Below are 15969 nucleotides of genomic sequence, written 5' to 3' on the forward strand. Positions count from 1 at the left end.
AATATTGGAGGTGTAGTAACCTTTGCCTCACTCGAAAAACCCACCGAGGCCTATTTCTCCGGTGTACGGAATGGACACACTTCCAAGATGGCGGCCCGCTCGCAGAAGCAGCATTGGGTGCAGCCATGTTCTCTACCTAACAGCGCCCCCCGGGGAAACTGCACAAAGCCTCTTAACTTCTCCTCGCCCTGCTGAACGCGGCTGTCAAAGTAATTCGGGGCATGCGCAATGCCAACCGTCCGTAAGGGGCAGTGCTAGAGGTCTGACTGGAAGCGGAAGTGCCTCGCGGAGGGTTTTTTTTTTTTTTTTTTTTTTTTTTGCGGCTTGTGTGGGGAGCTTTTTCACACTTATTTCCGAGAGGTGTCTGTGGTGATTTTGGTTGGTCTTGATTTAGGAGTTCTGTGAGGTCAGTGATGGAAGGCTTGTCCGTGGAGTTAGTGATGATGGTTTTCGGCTTCAGTGGTGGGGGGTCGGGTCTGTGGCGTCTCTTGATTGGTATCAAAGAGTTCAGTGACGGGGTTCTGGGCAACGATGAGTATCTTTAAGATGAGCGACTGGGATTTTTGGGCCCAGTGATGGAAGTCTGTGGTCAGTGGTAGGGCTTGGGGAGTCAGCATGGGGTCTGTCATGAGCTTGTTTTCTAAACATTCACAAGCATTTACCTTATTGCTCACATCTCAGTGTTTGGGGTTTTTTGTCTTTTTGAATTTCAGTTTTTTCTTTGACTCGTGAATTATTCAGAAGGGCATCCTTATTTCAGATAATGCCTCTGGGTGAGGCTCAAGGGTAAAAATTGCTTATGGCCCAGTTCAGGGTCAGTTTCCATAAATGTCATTCATCTTTTACAGAAAAGCAATGTGTGTTCTCTAATAATTATATTGTTTCATAGCGAATTAATTTCCATATTATTTTCTCTGCTTAATTAATTACCGAGACAGGTAAACTCACATTGGAAAGGTTATTTGTCCTCTTGCCCTTCTTTCTGCCAGTTTCTGGTTTGTATATTTGAAACTATTATTAGGAACAGTTATTTGTATTTTTAGTAATAGTTGTACCTAAATAACTCAAAAGATACTATAGCCATTTAAGCACCCACCACTAATTTATCTAAGAGCTCATTTTCCAAAATGCTTTCCAGCATTTAAAAAAAAGCTTTTACAGTTCTGAGGGAAAAATTATATCTAATTGTTCTAATGCAGTCGGCCATCTAAATTTCCTTTTCTGTGAATTTGCATGTCCTTTGTCACTTTTTTTAAATCTATTTGGTTGCTAGTTGTTTTTTTTTGTTTGTTTGTTTTTTTACTATTAGGGATAACCTGTCATCACATATTGAAAAATTTTATATATATATATCTTCATTTTTATTTTTAAGGTGTATCTTAATGTATAATCAAATATTTGTTTTTTCTTTTATAGTTTCTGGGTTTTCTCTCATTTTTAAGTGTACCTTAATGTATAATCATAAATATTTGTTTTTTCTTTTATAGTTTCTGGGTTTTCTCTCATTTTTAAGTTAGATCTCATTTATAAGTTAGATATTTATAAGCAAGATCCCTCCTACTCCACCAGAATATTATACAAATGTATTCTCCTAAAGTTTATTTTAATATTCGCTGAGGTTTTTTTTTTCTTTGAGGTTTTAAAAATGTGTATACTTCAAATACTTGTTCCTGTTGGAAATCAATCTAAAGTATAGTGTGAGATGGGGATCTAGTTTGTTTTGTTCCAGGTGGCTGGCCAGTTACATCAACACCACTTATGCAATGAATGTCTTGTGTACATTCAGTTGAATGTCACATACATAAATCATTAATTAATACATACATAAATCATTGTGTGGTCTGTTGTTTTTGCTTTGATTATGTTGTTTTATATTGTTTTAATATCTAATAGTGCATGGTAATTGCTGATATTTATTGCATACTTCTTGTGTTCCAGGGAGGTATTGAGTACTTTACAAGCACCATCGCATTTAATTTTCATAATTCTATGAGGTAGACACTTTCATTCTTATTTTTGAAACTAAAGCTAAAATAACTTCTTCATTTTCTCATAGCCAAAAAATAGTTGAGCTGCAGTTCACATCTTTAGTACTGTTACTCTGTATCTCATGTTTTTTCCCATATTTTACCATGAATAACTTATCACAGGATTTGTTAAACTTTCTGTCCTCCACAGAGTACGTGTATGTTCAGTTGCATCTGACTTTGTGACCACACAGACTGTAGCCCACCAGGCTCCTCTGTTCGTGGGATTTCCTAGGCAAGAATACTGGAATGGGTTGCCATTTTCTCCAGGGAATTGTCCCGACCCAGGGATTGAACCTGTGTCTCCTGCATTGGCAGGCAGTTTCTTTACCACTGGGCCAACTGGGAAGCCTATACTCCATAGTGCTAGTTCTCAAAATGGGGTTCCTGAAACAGCAATATTAGCATCACCTAATAGAAATGTTAGAAATGCAGATTTGGGGGCCCTGCTATGATCTGAATATTTGTTCCTCCCAAATTCATATGTTAAAATCCAAAACCCAAAATTATGGTGTTAGAAGATGGGACCTTTGGGGAATGATTAGGTCATAAAAGTAGAACCCTGGTGAATGGGATTAGTGCCCATACAAAAGAGACACCAGAACTCCCTACAACAGAGAGCTCCCTAGCCCCTCCCACTATGTGAAGACACAGCTAGAAGGTGCTGGCTTTGAACCAGGAAGAGTGCCTTCATCAAAACATGATCATGCTGACGCCTTGATCTTGGACTTCCCAGCTTCCAGAACTATGAGCAGTAACTTTTTGTTGTTTATAAGCTACCCAATTGGTGGTATTTTGTTAGAACAACCTGAATAATCTGAGATGGGCCCTATCCTAGACCTGCTGAATCAGAAACTGTTAGAGTGTGCAGATTTTTAACTGTATTACTATTTTAACAGATCCTCCAGGTGATTCGCGTGCACACTCAAGTTTGAGAACCACTGTTCTGTGGTGTCTGGCTCAGGAAACTACGCCTTGGAGTTCCCTGGAAATGTTGATGCGATGATTGACCATGTGGACATTATCTTTCCAGGAGCCTCTGGACTAGATCTTCCTCCAGACTTCACCTCACCACTCTTCAGCGGCTCTGCTTGAGTTTATATGTGCACCAAACTTTAGTTTGCTGAGAGAATAAAGGTTGAGACCCAGCATGACCATGCCAGCTAATCGGACCTCTCCCCAGAAATCTCTGGGCCTGGCTCCAGAGGAACGTGGCAGCTCACGTGAGGTGAGGAGGAGGAATCCCAGTGGGTGGAAATTCATTCTGGGAGTAGTTTGATCTTTACAACAAGGTTTTGGATAAAGATCATACCTAAAGTTATTCCCAACCTTGTTTTTGGTATTTGTTTCATTTTTTTAACAATGTAACCTTGATGTCCCAACCAGTCAATGATAGTAAAAGAACTGAAAATTATAAATATAGATTCAGAAGTCAAATGTATTAACTATTCACAGCAAAACAATGCTCAAAAATAATCTGGAAGTAAAAAGTTTAAGTGAAAGTTAGTCACACAGTTGTGTCTGACTCTTTGTGATCCCAAGGACTGTAGCCTGTCTGGCTCCTCTGTCCATGGAATTCTCCAGGCAAGAGTACTGGAGTGGGATGCCATTTCCTTTTCCAGGGAAAAATAATCTAGAGAAATAATTTATCTCAAAGAAATAAAATGTAAATTGCAGATTAAATGGGTATATTTCTAGGAACATATTAACTTTCCCATCAAATCTTTAATTTCCATTTACTATATTTTCCCTTGTAGGTATTATGACTTTTATTTTTAAAATTCTACTTTAAAAATAAATAAAAATAAAAAGTCTACTTTTAATAAGATTGAGATTGGCCAATGCCAATTTTTCACAGAATGTTTTTATTGCTTGCAGAGAAAACTGTTTCTGTGTTACTTTTTCTTTCTTTACTGAGATCTGCCATTTTTTTTTAAACAATTAAATAACAATTTCTTAACCTGTTTTTCCAGAATTTATTTCTTGGACTCTTACATCCCTATTTACTTAATTAAGTTGTTGCTTGTTTTAGTGAATTCCTTGAATTCATGGTGAATGTGTTTAATTGTGTGGCAGCTTATTTCTAGCATGTTCCTTTAAATCTCTTTTTTCTTTCATTCTTTTTGCTTATAATGTCTTTGTACATTAGATTTTTATTGTTATCTTTAAGTAAGGAGATTTTTTCCCCTGGACAGATTGTTTATAAGAAGCTCATTTGGTGTGGAGTCAAAACCATGGATATGACATCTTCTTGATTCCTCATTTAATTATTGATGGCATAGGGTTCAGGGGCCAGGGTTTTGGTGTGAAGTAGATTGTGAATGTGGAAGTGTATGAAAGAGAAAGATTAGAGCATGTATAGTCTTTTCAAGTATATAGGATACATTTTCAGAGAAATGATAATGTTTTAAGCCTCCTAAACAGAATAAATACATTGCAAAGAGGCCATCTAGAATCTTTGAAGACAGTTAAATGAAGAAATAAAAAAGATAGCTTTTAAACATCATAATTTTAGACATTAAAATCTTAAGAGCATCTTTTAAAAAAATTTTGTATTTATTTATTTTTGACTGTGCTAGGTCTTCATTGCTGCCAGCGGGCTTTCTCTAGTTGTTGTGATGTGTGGCCTTCTCATTGTGGTGGCTTCTCTTGTTGCAGAGCACAGGCCCTAGAGCACACAGGCTTCAGTAGTTGTGGTGCACAAGTTTAGTTGCCACATGGTATGAAAAACCACAAGTTTCTTTAATACTTTCTCTGTCCTGTCCTCCCTACATGCTTATTCCCTCCTCTGAATTCAGTAACCTGCTTTATACATATTAGTACAACTGAATCATCTCCATACTAGCTCTGTATCCATCTGCCTAGTGTCCCTCCTTGTATATCTCAATATGTACAAAATTTATTAATTCTTGTCTTCTTCCCCCAGCCTCCACCTCTAGTCCTTAAATTCATCTGTGACCTTAGAATCTATAGCAACACAAAACTGATAACTGAGAGTTACTTGAGTCCCATTATCTCATCTTCACACTTGGTATCAATTTTATCTCCTTAATAATTAATATCAATCTGTTCTATAGCCTTACTACAGCCTTTCTTTAGGTAAGTAAGAAATTTGTATTCTCCCACCTGAATTCTGCAGTGGTTTTCACGACTTATTTTCCAGTTTTGCTCATTTCAGAATGTTCTCTTATGAGAATAATCTTTCTCCAATATATTTTTTCAACTTTTATTTGTTTTGAAATAATTACAGATTCAAAGAGCATTGCAGAATATAATACAGAGAATTCTTCCATAAATTCCTGTTTATTGTGGTCCATGGTTATTTTTATTCATTGCTGGATCCAGTCTGCCAGTATTTTGTTTAAGATGTTTACATCTAAATTCATAAAAGAGATACTGGTCTGTAGTTTTCTTTTTGGTACTGTCTTTGTCCTATTTTGGTATCAGGGTAATAATACTGACTTCATAAAATTTGTTGGGCTTAATTAGAAGGGCTTCCTCCTCCTTTACTTTCTGAATGGGATTATGTAAAAATGAGACTAACGCTTCTTTAAAAATTTAGTAGAACTCTAGTAAAACTATCTGGGCCTGGAGATTTTTTTTTCAGGAGATTTTAAATTATGATTTTAATTGAATTATCTATGCCATAATGTAAGTTTTGCTAGTTTGTGGTTTTCTTTTTTTCTTTATCACATCAAGGGTTTTATTGCAAAATGGGACCTTTGTTCTTACCTAGTAAATCCATGTCAAAGGATAAGCCAGGATTTAGATACATATGTAAGCCATCTCTTTAAGCATCTCATTCACTTCAAATTAGAACATATATCTGGAATTTACTGTTGCCAAGTCTCAACTGTGCTTATCATGATAGTGGTTAAAACTGGAAGACGTTAAAAAAACCCAAAACCCTGATGTCCTACTATTTATATTCAGTCTTCTTGTTTGGAACAAAAGGTAAAGAATTCACAAACATCACCATCAAAGCATCTGTTTCAAATCAGACATCAGCCTTCAGCTTTTGAAATAATTTCTTTGTGATTAAGCAAATAGCAGCTGAAGATACATGTCAGCTGCTTCTTTCTTCCAAGAGAACCTGGCAGGATGACTGCACCCCAGGAGCTTCTCTGTGTTGAATCTGAGTGGTGGAACAAAAAGAAAAGCAGCCTTTTCCAATCCAAATCATGGAGGTAAAGTGTAGAGGAGAGATATCCACATTTCAATAGGGAAGGTGACCGGATAAAAGAAGTAGGACTACCCCACTCCAGGAGACAATGTAGAAATACTTGCCAAATCCCGAGTTCAGCATTTTGTTTTCTTTTTGAGATGAATATAAAAGCACCTAAATGGCAAGGAAACTGTTCTTCCTTGCAGGGGCCAGCAGAAGCACTCCAGAGCCCTGGGGCCGGCCCGCTCCCTGGCCCAAAGGCCAGATAGACTCAACGAGCCTCACTCCGCCATCTTCATTCCTTCTCAAGTCCGCCAACCCTGCCTAGTTTGTGGTTTTTGAGGAATTGGTCCATTTCTTCTAAATTGCTGACTCTTTACCAGCATAGAATTTTTGTATTCCCTTATTTTTCTTTTAATGGCTGCCAGATCTGTAATCATAGTCCTATTTCATTCCTGACACTGGTGATTTGTATCTTTTTAATCCTTGATTACTGGGTCAGTCAGCAAGATTTAGCAATTTTATTTATTTTTTTCCCCAAATAATACATTGTGTGTTATTGATTTTTCTCTAGTTTTAAAAAAAATTTGTTTTCAATTTCATTGATATTTATTTACTATTATTTTCTTCTTTCTGCTTGCTTTGGGTTTATTTTGTTTTTCTTTTTCTACTTTCTTGAGGTAGGAATTTAGATTATTGACTTGAGAACTTTCCCCTTTCCTTTTTCTTTTTTTAAAATTGATGTAATTGACATATCCCACATTAGTTTTAGGTATACAACATTATTCAATCTTTGTGTATATTGTGAAATGGTCACCACAATAAATCTAGTTTTCATCACACGTAGTTACAGATGTTTTTCTTGTGTTGAGAACCTTTAAGATATTTATTAACTTGCACAAGTTAATAAACTTTCTTATAAACAAGAAAGATTATATTTCTAATCTTTTGAGGAACTTCCATAGTATTTTCCATAGTGATTGTACCAGTTTACATTCTTCCAGTAGTGCACAAGGATTCCCTTTTCTTCACTTCTTTGCCAACACTTGTTATTTCTTGTGGTATTTTTTGTTTTTGTTTTGTGGGGTGGGTTTTTTTGATAATAGCCATTCTAACATGTGAAAAGTGGTATCTTATTGTGAATCTAACTTGTATTTCCCTGATCATTAGTGATGTTGAACATGTTTTCATATATCTGTTGGAAATCTGTATATTTTCTTTGGAAAAATACCTTATTCAGATCCTCTGCCCATTTTTTATTTGGATTGTGTGTTTCACCTTTTCTAGAAATTTCCCTTTCAGCATCTCACAGATTTTGATATGTTACATATTTTTTACCAGCCAATAAACATAAAAATTTTGATTTAGTTAGTAATCAAATAACTGTAAAGATAATGCATTACCATTTTTGCCCAGCATGACAAAGATTTTAAAAGAATAGCACTTAATGGTAATAAGAGATAAGATGAGTTGATATGTAGTATTTTTCATTTTCTTTCAGTTCTCTGTATTTTCTAAATTTCTTTTGAGGATTTCTCTTTGACTTGTAGTTTATTTAGAAGTATGTTGATTGATTTTAAGATATTTTGTGACTTTTCAGTTTTTGTTACTATTTTCTAACATAATTCCTTTGGAGATTTTTCTGTTGTCTTTCTGTTACTGATTTTTAATTGGATTCCATTATTTTCAGAGAACAACTTTGTGTTATTTCAGTTCTTTCCAGTTTTTTGAGATTTGTTTCACAGCCTAAGATATGGTCTGTCTTCGTCATTGTTCTCTGGGTTCTTGAAAAGAATGTGTATTTTTCTTTTGTTGGAATATCCTATAAATATTGATTAGATATTGTTTGCTTTTCTATAGCATTGATAATACTCTCTCTGTTATTTCTGCAATTTGCTGAGTGTGGGATGTTCAAGTCCCTATAATCCCTTTTTTAAGTGTTTATGAATCCAGGTGGAAATAAGTCATTCCTTCAATTATGCATTTCCAGACTAGATTTTTAAAATATAAATGATCATGTTTAACAGAGAAGGCAATGGCAACCCACTCCAGTACTCTTGCCTGGTAAATCCCATGGACGGAGGAGCCTGGTAGGCTGCAGTTCATGGGGTCGCTAAGAGTCGGGCACAATTGAGAGACTTCACTTTCACTTTTCACTTTCATGCATTGGAGAAGGGAATGGCAACCCACTCCAGTATTCCTGCTTGGAGAATCCCAGGGACAGAGGATCCTAGCGGGCTACCATCTATGGGGTTGCACAGAGTCGGACACGACTGAAGTGACTTAGCAGCAACAGCAGCAGCAGCAGATCATGTTTAAAAAAAAAAATTTTTATTATGAAAAAAAATGTAGACATATCCAAGAGTAAAGAGAATAGTATAAGGAACCCTTGTATCTATTATACTGATCACTCAGCTTTAGTAGTCATCAATATTCTGTCATTTTATATTAACTAAAGTCACCCTCCTCCCCAACTGCCATATTATTTTAAAGTAAATTCCAAAAGCCATTTTATCTGTGAATACTTTGTTGTATATCTCTTAAGATATGAGAATTCTTTTTTTTCCTTTTTGTTTAATGTAACTATAAAGCCATTATCACACCTATAACATAGTGACAGTAATTTCAATGTATCATCTAATATACAGTTTTTATTTGAATTTCTCTTAAGATACTCTGGATGAGGAAATGGCAACCCACTCCAGTATTCTTGCCTGGAAAACCCCATGGACAGAGGAGCATGGCGGGCATGGGGTTGCAAAAAGTTGGACACAACTGAGCATGCACACAGACATACATACAGACCTGCCATAAGTATCTTTTTAATGTTGGTTTGCTTTAATTAAGAGCCAAACAAGGTCCATAAATTGCACTTGGTTAGTATGACTCTGAAGTCTCTTTTTTGGGGGGGAGGGAGTTGGGGAGCACAGCACAAGGCTTGTGGGATCCTAGATCCCAACCAGGGACTGAACCCAGGATCTCGGCAGTGAAAGCTCCAGCTTCCAACCATTGAACCGCCGGGGCATTCTCTTAGTCTCTTTTAATAAAGAAAAGATTCCCCTCTTCCCTTCTGTGGCCATCATTGAAGCACCAGCAGCCAAAATGAAGTTCAGTCCCTTTGTGACTTCTGACCTAAGCATGAATCAAAAAAGGCATTTCCATGCGTCTTCCCACGTTCGCAGGAAAATTACGTCTTCTCCTCTTTCTAAAAAGCTAAGACAGAAGTACAGCGTTCGATCCATGCCCATCCGAAAGGATGATGAAGTTCAGGTTGTATGAGGGCACTACAAAGGGCAGCAAATTGGCAAAGTAGTCCAGGTTTACAGGAAGAAATATGTCATCTACATTGAACGAGTGCAGCAGGAGAAGGCTAATGGCACAGCTGTCCATGTGGGCATTCACCCCAGCAAGGTGGTTATCACCAGACACACTGGCCAAAGACCACAAAAAGATCCTCGAAGGTAAAGCCAAATCTCACCAAGTAGGAAAGGAAAAGGGCAAATATAAGAAAAACAATTGAGAAGATGCAGGAATAAATCATCTTGTCTACAGCTTTCATTAAAAACTGTTAAAAAAAAAAAGATTCCCCTCCATATTTTTTTCTTTTGTGATTTATTTTTGAAGAAACAGATCATTTGCTGCCTTCTGGATTTAGCTTATGTTTTAGTCTTGATATTGTTGAACATTTTCCTCTACACTTCACATTGTTGTTGTTTAGTCACTAAGTTGTGTCTGACTCTCTGCGACCCCATGGATTATAACCATGGACAGGTTCCTCTGTCCATGGGATTTCCCTGGCAAGAATACTGGAGTGGGTTGCCGTTTCCTTCTCCAGGGAATCTTCCCAACCCAGGGAGTGAACCCCCATCTCCTGCATTGCAGGCGGATTCTTTGCCCCTGAGGCACCAAGGAAGCCTTACATATGAATAATTTGTTGGATCTAGAGGCTTAATGAGTTTCAGGTTGTATTTTTCTTTATTTATCATATCAGGAGGCACATAATACCTGGTTATCTCTTTTTATGATGTTAAAATTGTTGATTCGTTGCAGATGTTCTTAGCTCATTCATTCATTTTAAACTTCAGCCTTTCACATGAAACAGTTCAGCAACCTTTAATGATTATTGTCTAAATCTGTTATTTCATTACGAATTATAAAATGATGTTATTCTGATTCTATCCTAACTTCTTCATTAATTAGCCAGAAAGCATTTTGTAAGGAACTGTGCCTCATCATTTTTTTGGTTATTCTGCAATACAAAAAAATTTTAATATAAATCTGATTAGCTTAATTGCCTTTACTTAAAGTGGAAAATTCATACTTGTTCTATGAGCAAACTGTTTTTCCCATAACCACTTTCCTGGCATGTCATGCAGACTTCTCTTCATTTACACAGAGCTATTTGCTATTCTCCAAACTCATCGTATATTTTCCTATATCCACACCTTTGGTTTTGTCTTTTCTGGGAAATGACCTCCCTCACCACCCCCATTCTGTATTATATTTCTCATCTTCTAACTTAAATTCCTCAGTTAATGTGAACTTAAACCCCCATGTAAAATGTATTTTTCCTTTTTGGGGACCTCAGTGTTTTCTACATGGAGATTTACTTTTTAACCCTTTAGTGAATATGTGACTTTCTTTTTTAAAAAAACATAGGTCTTGTTTATTTTCCAAGTCTTTTAAGTTGCTAGAAGATTAGAAACATAAGTAATTCATTTTTGTGTTTCCAGGACTAGCATAATGGGTTGGCCTAAATTGCTCAGAAATTATATTTTAGGTTATTCATCCAGTTGCTGGAAAACTACAAGAGAGCCTATTTCAGTCTTCAGTTTTGAAAAGTGAGTAATTGACTGATCATAGTATAGAACAATATCAGAAATTCTTTACTGGACTTCTTTCTTCCATACAATATTATGTAAAACTAGATATTTAATATACACTCTGTATAGACTGAAGTGACTTAGCATACACACATGCACACTCTATATGAAATATTATTTTTTAAATGTTCCTGGATTACACAAGTATATGCATTTGTCAAAACTTCAAATGGTACTCGGAGGATTTGTACATTTCATTGTATGTAAGGCTTACCTTAAAACGATAAAAACATGTTATACTCTACTTAATGATTTGCATTTTTGAAGTATTTAGAAGGAAGTATACTGGCACCTACAGTTTTTGAAATGCACAGAAAAGATGGATTGATGGATGGGTAAATATGTGGTAAAAGCAAGTAGAGTAACATGTTAGTGATAGATTATAAGTGGTAGTTATATAGGTTATATAGGTTATATATAGTTATATAGGTTATATAGGTTTTACCTATATAATTCTTCTACATTTTCTGTATAAAATTTCATAATAAATTTTTAGGGAAATGAAGGGGCTGAGGCTTTAAAAAAAAGAGACAAACTAATAACTACAAAACTCAAGTTCTATATTCCTAAATAAAGTGTCTCCATCCTCCAAAGCTAATTATTCATGCTGAACAGGAATGTGCCCTTACAGGGATCAGTGTCCTTCAGTGATGTGGCTGTAGATTTCAGCAGAGAGGAGTGGCAGCAATTGGATCTTGATCAGAAAAACCTGTACCGGGATGTGATGCTGGAGACCTATAGCCACTTGCTCTCAATAGGTAAGCACAGTCAACTGGGTGTCTTGAGGGAAGGCCCCACTGAGAGTGTTCTTATTCTCAGGTGCTGAATGCTATGAGACATCTGACTTATATGATGGTTTTGCCCTTATTTGGTTTTGCCTGCTAGACTCCTCAGTCCATGGAATTCTCCAGACAAGAATACTGGAGTGGGTAGCCATTCCCTTCTCCAGGGGATCTTCTGGGGTCGAACCTGGGTCTCCTGCATTGCAGGCAGATTCTTTACTGTCTGAGCCACCTAAGAATCCCTACCTATTGGGTTTATGTTACCTATTATATTTATGTTATTTATTTTATTTTATTTATTTTATTATGTTTTACTTATTTCTGTTACATACCTATTTTATTTATGTTACCACTAACATAAATAGTCAATGTATATTTTGTATGTATTACATATTGTATTCTTATAATAAAGTAAGCTAGAGAAAACAATTACCAAAGAGGCACACTTACAGTAATGCAGTTCTTGGAAAGCAAAGTTATAAAACAATAAGAAAACTAACACATTATTAATTTTATGTTAAATATCACTCACCTTGTGCCTATGTAAGAATAGTCTGTCAGCCTCAGTATAGGTCTTATGCATGACATTTTACATGATGAATACTTCGGCAATGATGATGATGAAACTAAAACTCCTCATATAATTCTTATCAGTAGATTTTCACAGGAAGACACATGCATATACAACAGATAAGTTTATTAACTGTATAGCACGATGAGTATTTATTACTTTTTAGATGGAAGTAGATCATCATAAAAGTGTTCATCTTCATCGTCTTCACATTAAGTAGGCTGAGAAGGAGGAAGAAAATAAATTGGTTTTCTGAGACAGAGGTGGCAGAGGCAACAGAAGTGGGGGAGGTAGAAGAGTTGAGGCTGGAGAAGCAGGCATACTCAGTGTAACTTTACGGAAATGCATCATAATTTCTGTCTTTTTCGCTTTTTCATTTCTCTAAAAATGCTTCTATACCATACCAATCCTTCTTCCACCATTTGCTTTAGTTTCGGTGCCCATATCATAGAAAGGTCCATGTGGTAAAAGAAGTCAGAAACAGTCTTAAGTAAGCGGAACCCATCTGCTAAACTGTCTCATGTCAGTTTGTTCTCTGGCGCTGCTTATTTTGTCTGTTTCCTACCATCTGGCACTGATTCGAAAGCCCTCACATTTACCAAGCCTGTGGTGTGATGTCTATTAGCTCTTGAATTTCTCCAAGATCCATATCTTCAAATCCTTCACACTTTCACCTCCACTTTTTTTGCCTTATTCTCAATGTCTTTCATGATTTCCCCGATTGGTTCGGCCGTAAATGCTGTAAAGTTATGCACAACATCTGGACACAGTTTCTCTGGCAGGAATTTATGGTTCAGGCTTGATGACTTTTATAGCTTTTTCTATAACAAGAATGGCATCTGCAGTGGTATAATCCTTCCAGCCTTTCCTGATGTTTGTCAAGGTTCTCTACATAGCATTGACATTCCTTTCTGTGGACTATCATGTGTAATAAGCTTTAATGATCCTTGTGACCCCCTGATCTAGGGGCTCCACTAGAGATGTGTGTTTGTGGACAAGTAGACCACTTTATCACCTTTGGTGTTGAACTCATGGGGTTCTGGGTGGCCAGTGGCATTGTCCAATATCAAAAGAACTTTAAAAGGCAGTCCCATGTTGGTGAGGTACATCCTGACTTAAGGGACAAGCATCAGTGGAACCAATCCAGAAAGAAGTTTCTTGCTGTTCAGGCCTTCCTGTTTTACAGCCAAAAGACTGGCAGCTGATGTTTATCTTTTCCCTTCAAGGCTCGGGTGTTAGCAGCTTTATAGTAAAGGGTTGTCCTGATCATAAACTCAACTGCACTTGCACAAAACAAGGGAATTAGTTAGGATTTTAGTTCCTGTCTTAATTTCTGGTGCTTACTTCTTTGTCTTTTGTGGCTTCCCCCCACCCCCCAGAATAGAGCACTTTAATCTGCATTAAAAACTGGTTCAAGCAAATATCCTTTCTCCTCAATGATTTTCTTAAAGACATCTAGGAACTCATGTGTTCCCTTTTGGTCAGCAGAAGCTGCTTGTCCTGTTATCTTTTTTAAAAGCCAAACCTCTTTCTAAATTTATCAAACCATCTTTTACTGGGATTATATCCTCTCTCTTTAGGCCCTTCACCTTCCTTTTACTTTAATTTATCATATAATTACTTTGCTTTTTCTCAAATAGCATTAGAGTTTCTAGATATACTTCTCTTACAGTAATTCTGAACCAACATAAAAACTACATTAAAAAAATTATTTTTGGCTGTGCTGGGTCTTCGTTGCTGTGCAGGCTTTTCTCTAGTTGCAGTGAGCTGGGACTACTCTAATTGCAGTGTGCAGACTTCTCATTGTGGTGGCTTATCTTGTTGCAGAGGGCATCAGTAGTTGCAGCACATGGGTTCAGTAGTTGTGGCTCCCAGGCTTTGGAGCACAGGCTCAATAGTTTTTGTGGCACACAGACTTATTTGCTCCACAGCATGTGGGATCTTCCAGGATCAGCAATTGAACCTGTGTCTCTTGCACTGGCCAGAAAATTCTTTACCCTTGAGCCACTTCCCTATGCAGGGAAGCCCAAAACTCCACTTTTAATAGAAGATAAAAAAGTATTTCTTAAAAAGTGCAAGGTTTTTGTATCTTCTGGTTTAGCTATAGCAATGCTTTATGAATTTCTTTTTCTCTTTTTAGAATGGTCTTTATACTGAGTTTGTTTATCTTGAAATGGCTGGCAACCACAGCTTTAGCTTGGAAAATATTTTCAATAAAATCCATGTGAGTGGACCCATGCAGTTCAAAGCTCTGTTGTTCAAGGATTAACTGTACTTTGTTCTCAGAGATACATGGTTAGTTTCCTGAAAAACAACGCCTCATTGAACAACAAGACTTTATTGATTGGGCTCAGAAACAATTCAGTTCAGTTCAGTTGCTCAGTTGTGTCCAACTTTTTGTGACCCCATGGACTGAAACACAATTAGCTGGACCTTAATCAAGCAATTCAACTTTTTCTTATAATAGCACTTAGTATGGGTTCCATGATATTCAAGGTTTATGGTATTGAGTGAACATGAAAAAGTACATGACAACCCAGGGAGATTACTTTTTAGTGCTATGTGCAATTTACTGGAGAGAGGGATTGCTCATGAAGTGATGATTAGGGTTTTTTAAGTGGATGTTCACAGCACTTAAACTTACTGAAATAGCAATAGGAGGTAGCTACAAAATTATTACAGCAGTATAGTATGCACTACAGTTTATGCAATTATAATTTACTATTGCATCTTTACATTTGTCTGCATTTCTCTGGACTGCGAATGGTGCCATGTACAGTTATAAGTTTTTGTGTGCATAAATTTTGATAAATTTTAACTTTTTAGAATAGATTTGTATATACTTTATGGTGGGCTTCCCTGGTGGCTTAGACGGTAAAGAATCTGCCTGCAATCAGGAGACCCCAGTTTGATCCCTGGGTTGGGAAGATCCCCTGGAGAAGAGAATGGCAACTCACTCCAGTATTATTGCCTGGAGAATCCCATGGACAGAGGAGTTTGGTCAGCTACAGTCCATGAGGTCGCAAAAGGTCAGACATGACTGAGCATAGGCACAAGCAAGCAAGACCTTTTATCATTTCTCATGAACAGGATATCAAGTTCCTGAAACCGAGGTTTTCATGTTGGAACAAGGAAACGAGCCATGGGCATTGCAAGGTGAGGGCCCATATCAGAGCTGTCCAGGTGAGTGAGAGTAACCCAGACTGATGGGACACAGGGGAGTAAATCTCAGCCATCTTGAGAAAGGCTGGCATCTTTGAATTGCTATTAGTATGACTCTTCTGGAAGGTTCTGGTTTTTTCTTTTTTTTAATTTCTTGAGAGCCCTTGACATTGGCCTCTCAAAAAACTAAATGCCTTCTACATAAATGCCTTTGTCAATTCTAACTATCTTCTCCCTTGGCTTTTGGCCTCTGGATCACATGCCAATCTGCCTCAATAAATATTTTTTTTCTTGGTTATGCTTTCTCTAACACTCTTTTCTTTCTGCTTTCCCCATTGTCTGAGATTCACTCTTTATGTATTCAGCTGTTTGTGGATTT

At 36.9% G+C, this 15969-nt stretch overlaps 1 protein-coding gene and 1 pseudogene across 8 annotated transcripts in view; both read left to right on the plus strand.

The window, feature by feature from the left end:
- Nucleotides 1–306: 306 nt before the first annotated feature.
- LOC110123631 (zinc finger protein 585A) overlaps nucleotides 307–15969 on the plus strand; it is a 60164-nt gene continuing 44501 nt past the window's right edge. For 4 of the 8 annotated variants that reach the window (XM_070451749.1, XM_070451750.1, XM_070451751.1 and 1 more), the window contains exons 1-4: nucleotides 307–406; nucleotides 3061–3255; nucleotides 11707–11833; nucleotides 15519–15611. In XM_070451749.1, the coding sequence (XP_070307850.1) occupies nucleotides 3178–3255; nucleotides 11707–11833; nucleotides 15519–15611 (298 nt within the window). In that variant the 5' untranslated portion in view covers nucleotides 307–406; nucleotides 3061–3177. Of the gene's footprint in view, nucleotides 407–3060; nucleotides 3256–10972; nucleotides 11034–11706; nucleotides 11834–15518; nucleotides 15612–15969 lie in introns of those variants that run through there. The other 4 variants (XM_070451753.1, XM_070451755.1, XM_070451754.1 and 1 more) reach the window with 4 other exon arrangements.
- LOC110123674 (ribosomal protein uL24-like pseudogene) lies at nucleotides 3166–9757 on the plus strand (annotated as a pseudogene).

The sequence above is a fragment of the Odocoileus virginianus genome, chromosome 20 (genome assembly GCF_023699985.2).
Source record: "Odocoileus virginianus isolate 20LAN1187 ecotype Illinois chromosome 20, Ovbor_1.2, whole genome shotgun sequence".
Classification (NCBI taxonomy): domain Eukaryota; kingdom Metazoa; phylum Chordata; class Mammalia; order Artiodactyla; family Cervidae; genus Odocoileus; species Odocoileus virginianus.